This window comes from Haliaeetus leucocephalus, unplaced genomic scaffold (genome assembly GCF_000737465.1).
Source record: "Haliaeetus leucocephalus isolate CR32 unplaced genomic scaffold, Haliaeetus_leucocephalus-4.0 Scaffold173, whole genome shotgun sequence".
NCBI classification, from domain to species: Eukaryota; Metazoa; Chordata; class Aves; order Accipitriformes; family Accipitridae; genus Haliaeetus; species Haliaeetus leucocephalus.
In genome coordinates this window covers 8,987,852-9,006,823 of record NW_010972609.1, presented here as the reverse complement: position 1 = coordinate 9,006,823, position 18,972 = coordinate 8,987,852, and the positions used below count along the sequence as shown (strand labels likewise).

The 18,972-nt window shown below is 36.7% G+C and overlaps 1 protein-coding gene across 1 annotated transcript in view; it reads left to right on the top strand.

The window, feature by feature from the left end:
- The window catches only part of USP47 (ubiquitin specific peptidase 47), a 57,474-nt gene extending 40,567 nt beyond the window's left edge, over positions 1–16,907 (top strand). The window contains exons 18-29 of the mRNA XM_010563786.1: positions 498–705; positions 1,128–1,243; positions 2,290–2,409; positions 3,706–4,483; positions 6,315–6,490; positions 6,674–6,754; positions 7,833–7,948; positions 9,360–9,478; positions 11,860–11,990; positions 14,117–14,164; positions 14,255–14,385; positions 15,398–16,907. Coding sequence (XP_010562088.1) covers positions 498–705; positions 1,128–1,243; positions 2,290–2,409; positions 3,706–4,483; positions 6,315–6,490; positions 6,674–6,754; positions 7,833–7,948; positions 9,360–9,478; positions 11,860–11,990; positions 14,117–14,164; positions 14,255–14,385; positions 15,398–15,572 — 2,199 coding nt within the window. The 3' untranslated portion in view covers positions 15,573–16,907. The remainder of the gene's footprint in view (positions 1–497; positions 706–1,127; positions 1,244–2,289; positions 2,410–3,705; positions 4,484–6,314; positions 6,491–6,673; positions 6,755–7,832; positions 7,949–9,359; positions 9,479–11,859; positions 11,991–14,116; positions 14,165–14,254; positions 14,386–15,397) is intronic.
- The last annotated feature ends 2,065 nt before the right edge of the window (positions 16,908–18,972 follow it).

Here is an 18,972-nt window from a genome sequence, read left to right as displayed (position 1 = left end):
TGCTTACCTACTTGTACTCTTTGGTTCTTGCCATATGTGTCTTTGGCTGGGAGAGTACCAGCAAGGCAGTTACAGATTTGGAATGTGTTAACATTTCCTTGAGATGCATGGAATGTAACTAGTAGTTATGACTTCCTCAGGCTTCTAAGATGCCATTTGGTATAACTGCTGGCAATGTATTCCTCTTAATATACTTCCAGGTTCTGAGTTCATGTGCTTATATACATACTTTTCAAACTTCCCTTTTCTCTGCATTTTGATGCAGGCTTCTTTTTTGATTTTGAAAGCCGTGCATCTATATTGCACGTGCATGTGTGTATATAATATATATGATGTATTCGTATGTCTTCTCTAAAACCAAACTGAAATTTGTGCATTCAAAGGATTCCTGGATGTACATGTACTGAGATACTTCTAGCTTACAGGGGAAAAACTAAACTCACAAATAGACCATTATTAAATGTTTTGGGGATTTTTTTTGTGTGTGCATGATTTAGCTAATGGATTTAGAAGAGGCTGTTCCTTTGGATTGCTGCCGTCTTGTCAAATATGATGAGTTTCATGACTACTTGGAACGATCTTATGAAGGAGAAGAGGATACGCCAATGGGTTTATTACTTGGAGGTGTCAAATCAACATACATGTTTGACTTACTGTTGGAAACAAGACGACCTGACCAAATTTTCCAGTGCTATAAACCTGGTGGTAAGACACGTAATTACATATGGGCAAGGATAGACTAAAATCATATATTGCATGATGACATGAAAATAAAAATTGTAAAACATGGAACTTCATTATGCTGTGTGAAGGAAGAAAAACTTTGTTGTACTAGATTTTATGAAGTCAGTACTCAGAACTACATACTGTGCTGTGTTGCCAACTTCTTTCTAATTGAAACTGTTCTAAGGTACACTAAAATTTGTCAAACTGCAATATTTTTGTCTCTGGCATTAACATTAATCTGGAAATGAAATTTTGAATTTGGACCACTTTTCAAATTCATTACTGTTTGCATGTATTTATGCAACCCCTTAATCAGTACATCAGACAAGCGTATGTGTGTTTTCTTTGCCTGTTGAATTCTCTTATATGTGGTTTTGTTTTCTTTTTTCTCTTCCCTACAGAGGTCATGGTAAAGGTTCATGTAGTTGACCTAAAGACTGAATCTGTTGCTCCTCCAATAAGTGTACGAGCTTATTTGAATCAAACAGTTTCAGAATTTAAACAGCTAATTTCAAAGGTAACTTACAGTCATTAAGGACTTGTATTACAGAGTTTTTATTCATTCTGACTGTGAAAATGTGTCATAGTTTAAATACATGAAATGAGAACCAGCACCTTTTGCAGTTCATACTGTGTGTCATGACCGGTAGGGTTAGGATGGTTGTTACAACTGAGCTTGTCTATCTGCTCACTGCTGCTAAAAGCAGCAATCTGCTTCATGCTTCCATCCAGAGTTCTACCTTGGCTTTTGCACAAGCTTAGCCACTGTCTGGCCGTATTGCTTACTAGCTTATCAGATAATAAGTTTTTTGGGGAAACCAAAGAGTTGGGTTCATGTTCTTCTGGGTTAGTAACTTGAACCACCTCACTGAGTATCCAGTCAGTTACTGGATACCATGCAAATGAATCAACATTTAACTTCCCCCATTGGCTTCAGTAACTGAAATTTAACATCCAAAACTGTCTACATTTTGCCTGCAAACCCTCCTTTTCATCCCGGCAGATGCTTGTTACTAAGGTGCAGATCGTTTCTTACATGGTCTTAAACCATGGGATGTTACTGCTTCTATTGAATGGGAAGACAGACATCTTACTCGGTCAGTTCTGTGTAAAAATAGTTCAGTGGTTGGTGTAATTTCGTAATATTTGTTATGAAACATGATTTCAGTAATTTGAATTCAGTCTAATTAAGAATTAAGGGAACAGTGTGCAAAACATGATGCTTGAGAAAATTTTTTCTTTTCAGTTGGTTCATACCCTAAGTAATAAGACCAATTCCTTATATTACTGGTCATTAACAATTTGCCAGTTCTCTGCAAAGCCAAGCCATTTTAGTGTACTGACCTTTTGGGAAAACTAACATTTGCTGTATATCAAAGGATGGAGGAAAGGAACTGGGACTGAACAGGTTTGGGAGGTTTTTCCCCCACATTGTCTTTTGCAATTTATAAGTCAATAAACAAACCTTTCCCTATGAATAATTTCAAAAAATAAAATACTTGTTCCAGTATTTGAAATTACGTGTAATGTGCATGTTACCTTACTGTCAATGTTTTATTTTAGGCTACACACCTGCCCGCTGAAACAATGCGGGTAGTATTAGAACGTTGCTACAATGACTTGCGTCTTCTGAATGTTTCCAGCAAAACACTGAAAGCTGAAGGCTTTTTTAGAAGCAACAAGGTACATGCTCTGGTTTTTAAATTGTTCATTTCATGTATTTGTAGAGTTCACTGGTGTGTTGTAAAAGGTATGGATATCTATATAGAATTTATAATGGATAACTGTCATGTATTTCACTGTGTACTGTGTGGGGTTTTTAACCAGCACATATTGTGGTGTTGATGAATACTATAGGCTATATATGAAACCAAGCGTACATAATAAGGTAGAGCAGATTCAGAATCAGACATCTGGTTGATACTCTGTGGTTCAAACAATGGTGAGGTTAACAACCTTACGATGAAGATTTTTAAGTCAACCCTTCTTAGGGCACAAAGGTTGGCACAGTACTATGAAACCTGCCTAATTTGTTTTCTAAACCTTCTGAACAGCTGCGCCTGTTCTCAGTATTAAAGTTCCTAAGAAACAAATGTCAAAACTAAGAGCAAGTTTTTCATGGGTTTGCCTTAAATTCAGTAATTTTTACTATGCAAATTACCCCTATTTTTCCAAAAAGATTTATGATAAATATTTCCAATAATAGTTGTGAAATGCATTCAGAAAAAGAGTAACTTGTTATTTATTTAAGTACTATCTGTAGCATTGCCCTTTTTACTACAGTAGTAATAGCACATCTTTCAGCACATTTTTCACATCCTCTGTCTGAAATTTAAGCTCAAGAACACGCTGTCCTCGATGAGGAAAGATTAGCGACGGCTTTGATGGCTTATAGCTGAGCAAAACAATGGCATTGACTTGTTACTCAGTTACTTCAAGGCCTTTGGCATTCACATTACTACAACACAGTGGCCTTTGACAAAGGGAAAAGACAAATTTGTTCCCTGTGTTCCAGTTTGTGCTATTGCTTACCCATGTCTACATTTTAAAGATTTCTTATTTGCAGTGCTATACTAGAAAATAAAGACGGACTGCCAGCTGTAGTTGTGGGGCTTGTTACTACCATAACTAGTGTTACTGCACAGGTGAATGGTACACATGAAGTGATACATAAATATGCGTCTGAACATAAAAGTATTTACTGCAGCTGGTCAGTCTGGTTACAGTTCACTCCGATCTTAACATGATTATGAAAATAAGGAAAAGTGAAATCATTATTAAACTATCTTTTTCTAAATGTATCTTTTTCTAAACGTCTTTTAGTCTCTCTTTTTCTAAACACGTATTTTATTTTTTTTTATAAAAGGTGATGTTTCTTAGTGATGGAATTTCTAATGTGTGCTCAGTCCTTTCTGTTTGCTATTTTTATTTTTATTTAAAATAACACTACATGATAAAATACTGTTATTTTATGTTCAGGTATTTATTGAAAGCTCAGAGTCTTTAGATCGTCATGTGGCGTATACAGATTCTCATTTGTGGAAACTTTTGGATCGTCATGCAAATACAATCAGACTATATGTTTCATTACCAGAGCAATCACCTGGATCTCAATTTAGACGAGCAGTTTATCAGAAGTCTAGTGGAGATTCAGGCAACTTGGATGAAGCCTGTGAAAGAGTAAAAGGATCTGTAGGTAATATGAAATCTGTAGAGGCAATCCTGGAAGAAAGCACCGAAAAGCTTAAAAGCTTGTCCCTGCAGCAGCAGCAGGAGGGGGATAATGGAGACAGCAGCAAAAGCACAGAAGCCAGTGATTTTGAAAACATTGAATCACCTTTAAATGAAGTAGACTCTTCAGCATCAACAGAAAACAGAGAACTTGAAAACCAAATTCAGATTTCCGATCCAGAAAATCTCCAGTCCGAGGAACGGTCAGATTCAGATGTAAATAACGACAGGAGTACAAGTTCAGTGGACAGTGATATCCTCAGCTCCAGTCATAGCAGTGATACTTTATGCAACGTGGACAATGCCCCACTTCCCTTGGCTAATGGACTTGATTCTCATAGTATCACAAGTAGTAGGCGATCAAAAGCAAATCAGGGGAAGAAAGAAACCTGGGACACAGCAGAAGAAGATTCTGGAACAGATAGTGAATACGATGAAAGTGGCAAGAGCAGAGGAGAAGCACAATATATGTACTTTAAGTCAGAACCCTACACTGCAGATGAAGGTTCGGGAGAAGGGCAAAAATGTATGTATTCTTTTTTTAAGTGCCTTAAAATAATACTACTTTTATTACTATTTAATTCATATGGTGTGTTAAAAAGTCTAATGACAGTATTGAAAAACTTAATTATATGTCAAATTAAAGCTAATGAAAGTACGAAGATAGGACGTGGTGTCATGTTCAGCAAAAATCTAGGCTAATTTTGATTTTTGTAATGAGTGATTACAGATTTAAACAGTGTCTTGCTTTTGGGTTTTTAAGAAAATAAAAAGCTACCTCTGATACATCCATTTCCTTATATTGAAAGTGTTTTCTGGAGAGTAAGCTGACTTGTCTTCCAGTGAAAGGAAAACAGTTGCATCTGATGATGATGATTCACCTGTTCCAGAATGCAGTTATTTACTGTGGTTCTCAGAGCAATAATTCTGTTGACGTTTAGATTAACAAGCCTGAAAACTCCTAGCCATTTGACTGTAAAGAAAACTCAAGAATACTTGATATTGATCATTTAATTCAGTAGACTGTTGGTTTTTCATGGACTGAAGTACAACAGGTACAATGAAGTGTATGGCTGACACGAAAATGTCTGAACAAGTTCAGTGTAAGAGCCTAAGGTAGTATATTAATTGTCAGAAAGATAAATCATTTAAACAATGATCAGTAGCTGCGTATGTTTTGTAATTAACAGAAGAATAATTAAAGTATAGCAGGATATAAGATAAATATTTTGAAAGGCAAAGGTTTTCCTGTCAATCAGAAATCCTAATGTAATAATAATAGATAAAGACTAAAATAAAACTTTTTTGCTGATTTTTTTGTTTGTTTCTTAGTTTTGTTTTGTGAGCAAACGTTTTCATTTTTAAAACCACAGAGAAGTTTAATTGCAGCTACTAAAGTTTTAATAAAATTACTCCTTTAGCATGGAAGGATCTTTCTTTGGGACTAACTTTGAACTACTTTAATTTCCCCCCACCCTTTTTTTTTTTTTTTTTTTAGAATTAGTTAGATGCAGGCATTATTATTTGTTTACAGTAATTTTTATGCTTTCATATGCTATATAAAAGATTATTCTGCGGGGAAGCTTTTATGTATTTTTAGTATGACAATATGAATGGGTTTATAATTCAGATAATTTATTTGTTCATTTAAATATTCTGAATAGCAATTTTTTTAATTCTAATGAGTCATGGCACAATATAATCATACTGCAGTTTGTAGTGTAGTCCAAACTGCATATATTAAGAAACACAATTTCTAAAGACAAACTATTCACTGTATTTTGCAGAATTTCACATTACTACAGTGGCTTTTCCTTGATTACAAAATTATTCCATGAAAAATTCTCTTAATCTATACTTGATCTTGCCATGTGATATCCTGTGGCCTTCCAGAACACAGAGTTAACCAACTTTTTAATCCTGAAAGCCAGGAGAGAAAAAAGCACATGGCAGCATGTGCTTGGCTAGCCCCAACTCAGAAGCACTTCTGTCTCTGCCTTGAGGCAGGTGAAACCTGTAGGGGGATTATCTGCAAACCTGCATCTGATTCTATTTGTTGTCTTACTGAATGGAGAAGACTACTTTGCTCCACTACTTCACTGATTGCAAAATAGGGCAGTTTGGAACTGCTGTGTCTTCCAGGATTATCTACCCATAAACACTTCAAATACAACAAAGCTTTTAAAGGTTACAGTAACACCCACAGATAAAATGTAAATGTGGCCATTAACTATAATTCTGACTTTGCAGTACTGTTTTGCTGCAAGTGATAACCGAATATATGGAAATAATACACTAGAGTGCTTTTTATTTGTAGTGTGGTGTTTCATGCTGGTTTTATCTTTATTTTTGCTTAGGGCTGATGGTGCATGTTGATAAAAGAATTACACTGTCGGCCTTCAAGCAACATTTGGAGCCTTTTGTTGGAGTTCCATCTTCTCACTTCAAAGTCTTTAGAGTCTACGCCAGCAATCAAGAGTTTGAGAGTGTTCGGCTGAATGAGACACTTTCGTCATTTTCTGACGACAATAAGGTTATTCAGAACTTATTTTGAATTATTAAAAAATATACTGGTAGAATATAGACAGACTTAAGAACATAATTTACAACTTGTTAACTTGTCAGGTGAAATCATTACATTGGTCTTGGTAGTGCATTACAAAATGTCATTTTGATTTTGATATCAGTTCTAAGAGATACTCCTTTTGCCTTCTAGATAACTATTAGACTTGGGAGAGCCCTTAAGAAGGGTGAATACAGAGTCAAAGTCTATCAACTTTTGGTAAATGAGCCAGAGGTAAGGTATTGAATATTTCAAGATTTTGATTAATGAAAATATTAATGTGTGCCTTGACCAAGATTTTTCTCTGAAATCTTGGGGGGGAAAAAAGAAAGTCCCCTTTTTCTCTGCATTTTCCTGCAAGTTCTTCTGGATTTAGAAAGGGAACTTGAGATTATTTCTGTTTATGCTGTTCCAAGTATGCAATTGGAATGTCATCTACAGTATCTTTCAAGTGTGTCTATTTCTGCAGTGTAAATGGAGGACAAAGGAAAATAATTTCTTCTTTGTTTTCCTTAAATGTCCAAAAGTCATGTAGAATTCTTTCTAAATAAGAAACTGGTTTTGCTCATGGTTGCAGTTTTCAGTAATACTGTACTGATATAATTTGTCTGCAATTGCACTGCAGACGGTGCTTATCAGAATGGTTAGCTGGATAATAGTCCTCTCTGCATAAGACAAGCCTGAAACAAAAATGTTGCTCTGGCAATAACGCAGCTCACTTGCTTGTTAACATCTTTTGGGACATGAGAAGTATAAAAGTGATTTCAGTATATGGATTGCAGTCTTTAAAAGTTGACTTTGCATGCACCTTAATTTCTGATTTTATTTTTTGGACCAAACTGCAGAATACATATTAATAATGGATAAGCATAAGAGACTGAAGCTGAACTGATAAAGCAGGGAATAAGATAAATTTAAAAGTAACTTCAAGTCACGGAGTTCTGCTCTGTCTGACCAATGAAAGCCAAGAAAGGGGCATTTTTATTATCATATGGCTTATTTAATTGAAAAGCTCTTTTCAGATTGTTTAGAATGTTAATATAATGGTAGCAATTAGTAATACAGACACAAGACGCTATTTCTGCAGTGGCATGCATTCAGAGTGTTTGAATGACCTGTCAAAGGGCTGCTGCTACACAAAATTAGTTAAACCTAATTTTAATCAATTCATTGCCAACCTTGTTTATGAAAAGCATTCTAATGGTCATTTTGCTAGGTGGATGGGACTGGTCACAAAACATGAATAGGAGGCAAATCTACTTTTTTCTGTTAAAAAAATTTGTCTTTAATCATTTTCTATTTATGTTCACAGCCATGCAAGTTTCTTCTAGATGCAGTTTTTGCTAAAGGAATGACTGTCCGACAGTCAAAAGAGGAGCTGCTTCCTCAGCTTCGAGAACAATGTGGCCTAGACTTGACAATTGACAGGTAAAGAGACTGCAATCCATTGAAGTTTCCTGATGAAATATTACTTTAAAATGTGGGTTGGTTTGGGTTTTGGTTTTTTGGTTTTTTTTTTTTTTAATACTTGTGGAGAAAGGAATTTATGAACAGAGCAGAAATAAGTTACTGTGGTCTTTGAATCAGATTGTGAATTCAAACATTAATTTAGCAATTCTTGGCTTTCATGTCACATAGAATGACATAGCGAATAATATTTACATAGAATTGCCTGTGTGCAACACGTCTACAGGTTTAGTTCTGAGAAGTTTTATTTTCTTTAAGGATACTTTTCTTCAGAAAGGAGAGCATTAAGTAAATCAGTTCACAAAAAAGCCACCTTCTCTCTAGATGCAGTACCAGTGTAGATCACTGCAGCAAACTGCCTCGTGCACTATCACAGCGTGTGTGTACAGCACCGATCCAGTACCGTCTTCCCTTTACCTATAATGGGTTATCTCATCAAGGCTGAAGTCTCTTTGGGGCCTTGATTCCGCATACTCTCTACTGTTGGTTACAAGTGATGTGGTTTTTTACTGTGGAATAGCTGACACACTGTATTCACTGGAATTAAGAAAAACCTGTAAGGTGTGGCAAACAAGCTGGTGGGGCCTTAACGTATGCCTAAAATCAGGCTGGAGCAAAACATTGGAAGACAACTGTTGGCCCTTTCCTGTTAAGTAAAGGAGTAGAAACCTAGATTTGGACCAGGTTTTTCTCCTTTCCTCACCATGACTGGGCCAAAGGATTTTTGGCTGCCGTGCTTGGGTTATGTTGTCTAGTGCCCTATAACTATGGGGCACATCACAAAATTTATGCCTGTTTTTGCGTGTGGAGAAACCACTACAATTAAAGTTTTGTACTCATGTTTAATCTCATTTTAGTTGTTTATACGTTTATTTATCTCCATATCTAAATAAAAGCTCATGCTTTTATATTGTGACCCAATTGATGCAGTAGAACTAAGTACATAAATCAGACACCAATCCTTTTCTAATCTTCCACCTCTCCCCTTCTTTCCCAGTTCCCACTCAAAAAAAAAAAAAAGAGAGGAGCAGCAAAATTGCATCAGAAGTGTTTGGGAATATTCTGTTTTCTCATCCTAAATAGGAAACTGTTTTCTTCCTCTAAATCCCTATACATTTCTTGAACTGAACAAGAACAACACAGGCTTGTTTTCCTTGTGTTTATGAATGATACAGCACTAAGAGCCAGTAGTGATACCTTGCTGTTAGGACTATTTCAGAACGTTAAAATCATTCCTGATAAACCTATCCAAACCTCACATAAATTAGTTGTATTTCAGTTTTGTCAGAAAATATTCAGTTTTGATCTCTGGCAGTGGTAAGTGTTTATGAGCAGATAAAAACTCAGTGTTTTCTTCGTAATGTATTTACAGGTTTCGCCTACGAAAGAAAACCTGGAAGAACCCAGGCACTGTGTTTCTGGATTATCATATCTATGAAGAAGATATCAATATTTCAAGCAATTGGGAGGTCTTCTTAGAAATACTTGATGGTAATGATATAGCGTCAAGAGAAAGTAAAGATAATGTTAGAGATTTTTTTTTTCCTTGGAGAACATTGGAAAATGTACTTTCTCTTTTTTCCTTTTTTTACAGACTATTACTGACATTTTAATAGCATTTTATTAGAAAAAAAATTAAAAATAATAAAGCTCTTCATGAAGCTAGAGGGGGATTGTGCAAGTGCAGATTTCTTATGGCTGCGATGTGCTAAAGGTCTAATAGCAGCATGGTTTTGTAGGTTTACTGGAAGCTTTTGGACATACTATAGTACTGTAGGCAGCTTTTTGAACATGTATGCTTTCATTGTACATAAAAACCATAGGAATGCCTGTATGTTATGCTTTTATTTGTGTGTAATTTTTGGACTAGTATTGGTGATGTTTGTAGTTAGCTGAAATATGTGTGTGTATATACACCTAATACATACATAATTAGTTTTTAAAGTTGGCACAGCTGTTCAATCATTTAGTAGTTTTCAGACAGGAGTGAAAAAACACCTTTTGTCATGAAGTGCTAAATTTTTGAACAGACCCTGTTCATCAAAAAAACTTTGGAATCAAATATTAGAGAGCAGATTGTTAAATACCATTAAAAATATGGCATTTCTTAAGCTATCCTTCGCATATACACTTAAAATTTTGATTCTGAATGCAAAAGCATAACTTAAGGGGAAAAAGTAGGCCGTGCTGTTTTTCCTTTAGATTAATAGATATTGCTTTCAATGGATAAATGAAGAATGTGAATTGCATTCATTTGGGAACTTTATTTACAAGCATACGTGGCTTAAGGATTCTCATTTAGCTGTTACTCCAGTATTTTGGCAGCTGTGTTTGATCCTGGTATTTTCAATTTTTAACAGAATTGTGCCAGTGCAAGTACCAAAATTTGAAATAAACCTGGGAGGTTCAGGAGGCCCACAGATTCCTATAGACACATTTATCAGCTCACACTTCGGTTAAAACTTTACAGTTTTAAATATTTTTGGATTAGTTTTAGATTAATTGCCGTACTCTTTCTGTAGCGAGTAGGTCTTGGATGTACTACTTTTTAGACCACTGCAGCTCACCTGGTTCACACACACGCCATATTATAGACTACAGGGCTTCCATGTATTCTGTAATATTTTGTATAACTGTCTAGCTCTGACCAAAAGGTGCTGCTTTAATCCAACTGTAGAAGATGCAGCTAGATCCCACTGTATTCAGTGAAAATTAAGTTGTATGTACCTGCTGCTACCACAGAGGTGGTTGAATGAATGTAAAGGCAACTACTTTAAGTCAGGGTTTGTAAGGCCTTCCACCATCACTGTTGCTTTCATCTTGTTCTTCAGCTAAGCGCTGAAGACGTTAGGAAAGTAAATAATGCAACTTAGAATAACTTACAGTTAAGTTTCTTAGCATAGCAGCTTTACATCACACTGTTGCAGACATTTAAATTAGTTATTCTCTGGTTCTGAAGAGAATTTATGTAATTGCTTCAGACTTGAAATAAATACCAAGAAGCATTAGGTGGCTGTATCTTCATTTTGAAAAATAGGTTAGTGTTGAAAGGTGGCACAAATGTAGTCATAGACAAGACTGTAGAAGGTATTTAGGGACAAACTTTAACAGTGGTGGTTTCATGCAAAACAAGCATGTAACGGTAGACATAAATGTTTAAGCCACAAGTTCTGCGTGCTAAATTACAAAATTATAGACTGATTTAAAATAAAAATAAAATCAGCCCTTTGATATCACTTCTGTTTATCTGATTGTAACATTAACAGTATTACCCTGTCAACAAGAGAAAGCTCTGTTACCTGAAACAGATACAAAAAAGCTGGAGGCAGTACATACTAGAACTCTTTGTGGTAGGTATAAAGCAGGCTTTAATAAAAGTGTGTATTTAGTGTGTGAAATCTAGAAGTCAAATGTGGAAAGCTTATTTTGGTAAAGAAAGTGAAGTTGCATTAATAAATACCAGACTGCTGAGGAAGGCCTCATGCAAATGCAAGATCTGGAGGCCAGCCTCTGATTAGGTGGATAGATAGTGTGTGTATAACCAAGCTCGGTATGATGGAAAAATGCACCCAAAAGAAGAATAAATGGCATGGCTTTTAAGAGATGCTGCCTATAAAAAATTCCTTCAAATGAGTTGATAACAAAGAAAAGTTCAACTAAGTCCTAGTCCCCCCCTGCCCTGTCCCCCCCCCCCCCCCCCCCTTTTTTTTTTTTTTTTTGTGGACTACTTACAGCACACTTACTGGGTTAGTTTGTGTATGTATATGTAGTGCAGCCTTCTGTATTTGAGTATGCTTCTGCTATGGAAAACCCCTAATTTTAAGTAGGATGTTTTGTGATGTTAATATAAGAAATTTCTCTTTCTCTCCTAGGAGTAGAAAAGATGAAATCCATGTCACAACTTGCTGTTTTATCAAGACGATGGAGGCCATCAGAGATGAAACTAGATTCTTTCCAGGAAGTAGTACTAGAAAGCAGCAGTGTTGAAGAATTAAGAGAGAAGGTAAAATGTGTAACATGATGCAAGTTTCTTGTGGTATCATAGAGCCTTATTTATGTCCTTACTTGGGAAGCACAGATGTCATACCTTCAAAAATCTTGTTGCATGGTGATTATTTTTTTTTCCTGGGAACTGAGAACCTGTCCCATCCTGTTACCAAAGCCATATGAATTATCAGCTTTACTTCTAAGTTTCATATAATGGTCTGGTATCAAAGTATTCAGGTCAATGCCTGAAAAAAAAAAACAAAAAACAAAACAAAAACCCCAACAACAAGAAGATGGCTATATCTTGAAGTTTAAGCAGCACAATATTATCTGTGTCCCTTATCCTTGAAAAACACATGTGAAAGAAAAGCTAAACTATTGTCACTTTAGTTTTTTAAGCTAGTATTTTGGCATTCCAAAACACCAAACCTTTCAGCCTCTTCATACTTGAATTTGAGAGCTGTTGCTCGGGGACAGTGTAACTGTACCAAGTAATTGAACTATATTTTGGTTGGAAAGAAATATGGCTTTGGTATGTTTTTATCTTTAAGGCCAGAACCCTCGAACAGATAAGCACACTTGTGCCATCCTAGCAGAAATCTAGAGTAGATGTCTCATATTGAGACTGTTTTATTAATCCAGTATATCACAGGGGGTTCCACTCTTAGAGAAATAGTTAGTTATATGTGGCAATACCCAGATGTAAGAAGGCCACTTTGGATGTTGAGGCCAGCAAAAATCCTAGTATCAGTGAAGTCTGCCAAAGTATTACCTTACTAAAACAGTTGGCATTTGTACGTTAGGGGTTAGTTCATAGGCTGGAAAGAGGAACGTTGTTCAGCTACCATAGAATGCAACAGCCTTGGATTTGCGTCTACACAGATTAAGCTATGGACTGGCTTCTTGTATTCTTCAGGTAGAAATAGTTATGACTACAGATTCTTGCATGCAGTCTTCAAGATTGCCTCTTTGCTTGTATCTGAAGAAAGAGTTGACTGCTCTTGGCTTTTTGTCTTAAGAATTGATGTGCAGGGAGCAATTTCAGCAGCACTCTCTCTGAGAGGCCTTAGTCTTTTTACTCCCACCAGTAATGAGAGAAATTTGAATTTGACACATCTGTAGTAATAGATGTGTTCAGCCAGCTCACCTCTTTAAGACAAATTTTATTAGCAGAGTGTAGGGCTAATACATTTCAGAATTTGTCTGGCTTTTGTCAGTATTGTTTATTTATCCTAGTTTCCTAAGGAAATGGGATAACTGGCTGTTATTCTCACCATGAGTTTAATTTGAACGTATCTGTTTTAACGGCAGATTTGAAAGAGGCGAGAATTTTAGAGAGGAAATCTCTTCAAGTTTGGGGAAAATAAGCAGCCAGAGATAAACACAAATCAAAGTTAGTGTCTGCATTGCCGTGGAGACGACACTGCAGCCTGCACTTGAGTTAAGGGCGAGGCAGTGATGAACCTGTCTGTGAGACTGCTCAGTGGAGGAAGAGCTCCACCAAGGCTGTGCCAGGGACAGCCGGGTGATGCTGTGATGGGTGCTGGGACTGGACAGCAGCAGCAGGGGACAGGGGACGGATGATGCACTCTGTGTGCCGGGGAGGTGCACGGCAGGGGCGGTTGCAAGGGGGAAGAGCAGCCAGTGGTGCTTGCTGGGGAATTGTGGGGTTGTTACGGTAGGAAGTGCAGGTGTGTATGGAGTTGGGGTTTAGTTGTGCATATTTTATGGCTTTGCCTGCTCACAGGTTGACTGGATAATAGCTTTCATTTCATACAGGGAAACTGCTGAGGGCTAACTGATGGACCTGAAGGTTTAATGTGAGGCAGGTGGTCTCTTTGTATCTTGGAACTCGGATGTTATTAATTAATTGTTTCTATTAACTTTTATCTGCCACCCCTTCACTGTTAAACGTGATGAAACACCGTCACAGCCAGCATCATTTGTGACACGCTAGTAACTTAGGAATGTAAAAAATTTGTACCTTGTCACTGTAATTTTGTACTAATACTTGGGATCGTTGTAGGACTTTCGAATATTTTAATTGACTTCTAGATTTGGCAGGTCTATTGACTTTATGTAGACACTGCGTAATGTTGTTGTGGAATAGTATTAAATCCACCATTTTTCTTCACTTTACAGCTGAGTGAAATAAGTGGAATACCCTTAGAAAACATAGAATTTGCAAAGGTAAGTAAGATTTTGTCTATTTTTACTTTTTAATGGCATGGATGTGTGATTATGAGTTATTTTATTCACTAAGTGATTGCTTCTTCTCAGGGTAGAGGAACGTTTCCATGTGACATTTCTATACTAGAGATTCACCAAGACTTGGACTGGAATCCTAAAGTATCTACATTGAATGTCTGGCCTCTGTACATTTGTGATGATGGTGCAGTAATATTTTATAGGTATGTATTTTATTAGAGTATAATAAACCATGCAAAAATCTGTGTCTAAGATTTGAGGGGTGATGTAATCAACAGAAGCATAAAAAATACTCTTACGTTGTCTTAAAGGAGAGTTTAAAACATTGAGCTGAAATGTTCGTGCTCCTCAGATTCCTAAAAACCTGAATATTAATTATGTTTATTGTTTAAGAAAACAAACACTGCACCCTTTTTTACTCAATCCTCCCTGCCAAACCATTGAAAACAATGCTGAATGCAAAACTAGTTGCTATGCTTGAGTGTATATGTGGATTTAATGTCTGAAAATAGAACCATATCCCTTGTGGAGTCTGTGAGAGTCTTGCCATAGGTTTTAGAGAGCAAGGGTTCTATTTTCTGAGTTTATTTCTTCGAGAAATTAGTATGGCTCCTTTGGAAAAAACGATGTTACGATAAAAACTTTGTTAACGTGAAAAATGTTCATCAGCTGGCAGCAGTAGCCCAAAGGCAGTATTTTGAGGACTAGGAGCTTGAATATTGTCATTTCTGCTAAACTTGGTGGGTGGGGCAATCTCATGAACACATTGCTCCTACAGTATTTTTCATAATTATATGTGAGTCTGGGGGAAACAGCTGGTTGGTAACATGCTGGCCTTGAAGAAAATAATTTGGGTGAGCAGCTGGTAGTTTCTAGTAGGGGCTGGCTGATGCGCTGCTTCCAGTTGTTGTCACTGTGACTGAATAAAGAGCAGAGTTGTAGTTGTCTATAAAGAACAGGAGTTACCAGGTAGATGGAGGAGTATAGGATTGTTTCTTGCTGCTTTCCCCTGGGTCTGCTGTCAGTTAGAATGCTGAATGTCTCCGTTAGAAAAGCAGGTTTAGGCAGATTGTTAGTTTCTGGAGAAGAAAATAATCTGTAAGGAGTATTATGCTTAGTTGTATTTTTTACTAAGTTGCTCCGAGTGAAAAAATTACAGAAATCTAATTATGGTTATTGTATTAATCTGAATTTTCACATATATTTACATTTCAGGGATAGAACTGAAGAGTTAATGGAATTAACAGATGAGCAGAGAAATGAACTGATGAAAAAAGAAAGCAGCAGACTCCAGAAAACTGGACACCGGGTAACCTACTCTCCTCGTAAAGAAAAAGCACTAAAAATCTATCTGGATGGAGCACCAAATAAAGATTTGACTCAAGACTGATACTTGCTATAGCATTTTCCCTGGGGAATTTTTTTGTTTAAAATAAAAAGGTTCACTACTACTGTGTAGTGCCATTACGGCAGGACATTCATTAGGTGTAAAGCGCTGACACCAGCACTGATTGGGCTGTGTTACCAATCAGAAGCGCAGTGTCCCATTGGGTCACTGCTTGACTTGGAATCATGTTGTGCACTATAGTCAAATGTACTGTAAAGCTAAAAGGGATGTGCAAATAAAAGATTAGAACTCAAAAGTGGGCGGGGAGGGAAATGAGTGGAAATTTTTGAGGACAGTGTGCACATAGTAGCTAGTGAAACTAGCCTCAAACAGGATACTCATAGCTTAATAATAAAAGCTGTGCAAAGGCCATGAAAGAATCCTTTTTTCTGTTTGTTTCACTGATACACGCATTACCTCATCAGAGAGTCTGAAGTAAATGTTAACACATTGGTTCTAGAAAAGCAGCAGAAAAGGGTCGAAGATGAAATGGAAGTGCTGCAAGTGTAAGATTTTAGAATATTCTTCCATAAAACAGGTAGTCTGAGAGGTGTCTGCAGAAAGCTGCCAGCAGGTGGTGGTTCATTTTGCAGAAGTGCTGTTGTAAGGTAAACTGGTTTTTAATAGGTTATGGAAGCCAATGAGCAGCTCTATTATATTGCGTTCAACGTGTAAATAAAATTTGCCCTATCCATTTAACAGAACTGCAGTTCAGCTATTTACCATGGTATTTCTTTTCACATATCAACATTCATTGTGTACATTTGGAAGTATAGTTGCCTATTTAAATTTGTATTCATTTTATGTTTGACAATGCTGGGTACTTTAGGGTTGTATTTCCCCTTGTTAATGAAGTTTTTGTTTTGTTCAGCTACTTTTTGTACATTTTGTTTTTGAGACTATTACAAGTTTGCATCTTCTCCACCCACTGAAAGTCATTTTTCCCAGAGTTGATTCTGTAGCTGTATGTAGTCAAATACTGGGGCAACCTCTAACACCTCAACATACAAACTTGGTAGTTCAGGTTGTGGTGCAAAGACTGATGCAGTCAACATGATTTCATTGCAAAGCCTAGGAACAGCAATTTTTTGCTTTGGTCCATAAAGATCAATAGAGAACAATTCTGCGTAGTTTTTGGAAAACCACCTAATTTATAACAATCAAAAGATTTTGGTAAACTTTTTCATGCCAGATGCTGTTTACAACAATGAACATGCCAATAAAACATTTGTTCATTCTGTTGTGTTATTTTAATCATTAAATGCTGTGGTTCTTATTTGAAAAATTATGGAATTATTTCATGGAAATACAGATTTTCCCAAGGCAATGTCAGAATTGTAAGGCTGTATGCATATATGTGTGCATATGCACACCTCCCCCTGCCCCCTGCGTGTACACAGTATTACAGGAAGTGTTTTATAGCCTGTCTGCTGCTCCTCTTCACTTTTATTCACACCAAATTTTTCTTCGAGTTTCCTTTTCCAGAATTAGTTCCTCACCACTGAAACTTCTAAGCCCCAGATATGTATGGCAGCCAAGTTCTGCTCCAGAGAGGAAAAAGGATTTTCAATAACTGAATGTTCAGTTCTTCCTTGCATGCTGACCCACAGCAGCCTAAAAATCCTGAGGAATCTGGCAGCTTGAGAACCAGGCACTGTGCAGAGGAATTCCCTCATTCTTCCCCTTCTGTTTGACCTGTGTCACCTCTTGTCCAACATAGATGAGGTGGAAGCAGGAGCAAAGGAAGCATAGAGTGAGTACCATCCAGTAGGTACTACTTCATTAAACTACCATTTACATATGTTTATAGACTGCTAAAGGATCCTTGGAGGTTTTGGAAGAGAGAAAAGATTTAACTATGAAATGGGTCATGAATTTTCTTCAAACTCAGACACTGGAGAGGCAAAATGTAGAGATGGAATAAAGTACGGTTAAGAAAAGAATTCCAAATACTCCTTGCTTAATCTCTAGCCCTATTTGGGAAACTTCTGTTGAGAACTTCTTTGAAGAAGCTAATTTTAAATCTGTAAGGCTTGGCAGAAGGACTAACTGGCATCCTTATAAAGATTTCCTGTCCAGTGGTACACTTCCTACTGTACAAGTACTGGAATATATTCTGAGTTGTTCTGGGAGACATTTGTCAGCATCTGCTTTACATTCTCATCATTTCAAACATTTTTGAGTTTGACCATGGGCTTTTTAAAGAAACAAAAAGCCCTGAGTTTCTAATTTGCTTAGTTCAGCAGAGAACTTGCTGAACTTCTGATGAATAATAACACTTTAAGGAATGGAGGCATCAAGAAACTTGAAGGGAGAATAATGCTATCCTTAAGGAGGGCGGTATTTACGGACAATTATTGCTCTTACGAAGTATTTTTTTTAACAGGAAAATTGCAATATTTAATTCCTTCTCTTTGTATAGATGGGCTGTCTCTAAAGCACAGTAATTTTACTAGGGATAGAAAGGAAAGGTAAATTCAGTGTGAGAGCATGTGTATGTGTGCATGTGTCAGTGTGAGAATTGGTGGTAGAAATGAATCCTTAAAGTCAGTCTGTTCTGATGAAATACCCTTCCTGTTCATAATGAAAATGGTTATTAACATTAATTCTGGTACTCAAGGGATTTGTTGAAAAGCTTTCATAGACCAAAAGTGGTGAAAGACTTGCAAGCCAGTAGCACAGTCTTGTAGCTGCTCTTGTTATTGGTGCTCTACTGTTCCAAATTGGACATAAGCAGTAGGGATTATTTGGGAAGAAAGCTCCATGAAAAGTTACTTGGCTGGAGCCTCATGTCATCTTTTACTATGTGCAGTAACTGATGGTGAAATCTATACCCCAAAAAAACATTAATAGTGGAAGAGACATTGCAGCAAACTGTTGAGACAGCTGGGAGCCAGGAAGTTTGATAGATTTTACTCTTGGCTTGCTATTGATTTCTTAAATCAGTGACAAGATGGTAATGATAATCACATTTTGTAACACAGATTTATGCCTATGAAGTGTATTAAAAGCACAAACTGTTTATCAGAGAATTTTCTCTGGATGTAAGAGAATCAAGTAGAAGCTCAAGTCTCCAAATGCAAGAAGCTATTTAGGTTGTCTTACTGCTAAACTGAAGTAATGAATTTATGTTCACTGCGTCTCTCAAAAAGGGTAGGTGATGATGGAGTATAGTCAACAGATCCCTTAATTGACATTACCTAAGAAGGTGTGTTCATGTAGTGCAGAATGCTGCCATATATGTGGCACTGTATTTAGCTCTAGCTTACGCATAGCCTTCTAACTGCAGCTGCACTGTTCTCCTATATATTGATACTTTATCCATGTACAATAGGGAATCTGTATTCTTTGTATTTAGCCCAGTTAGCTGTTTGTTCTGCCTTTTTAAATAGTACACTTTGTC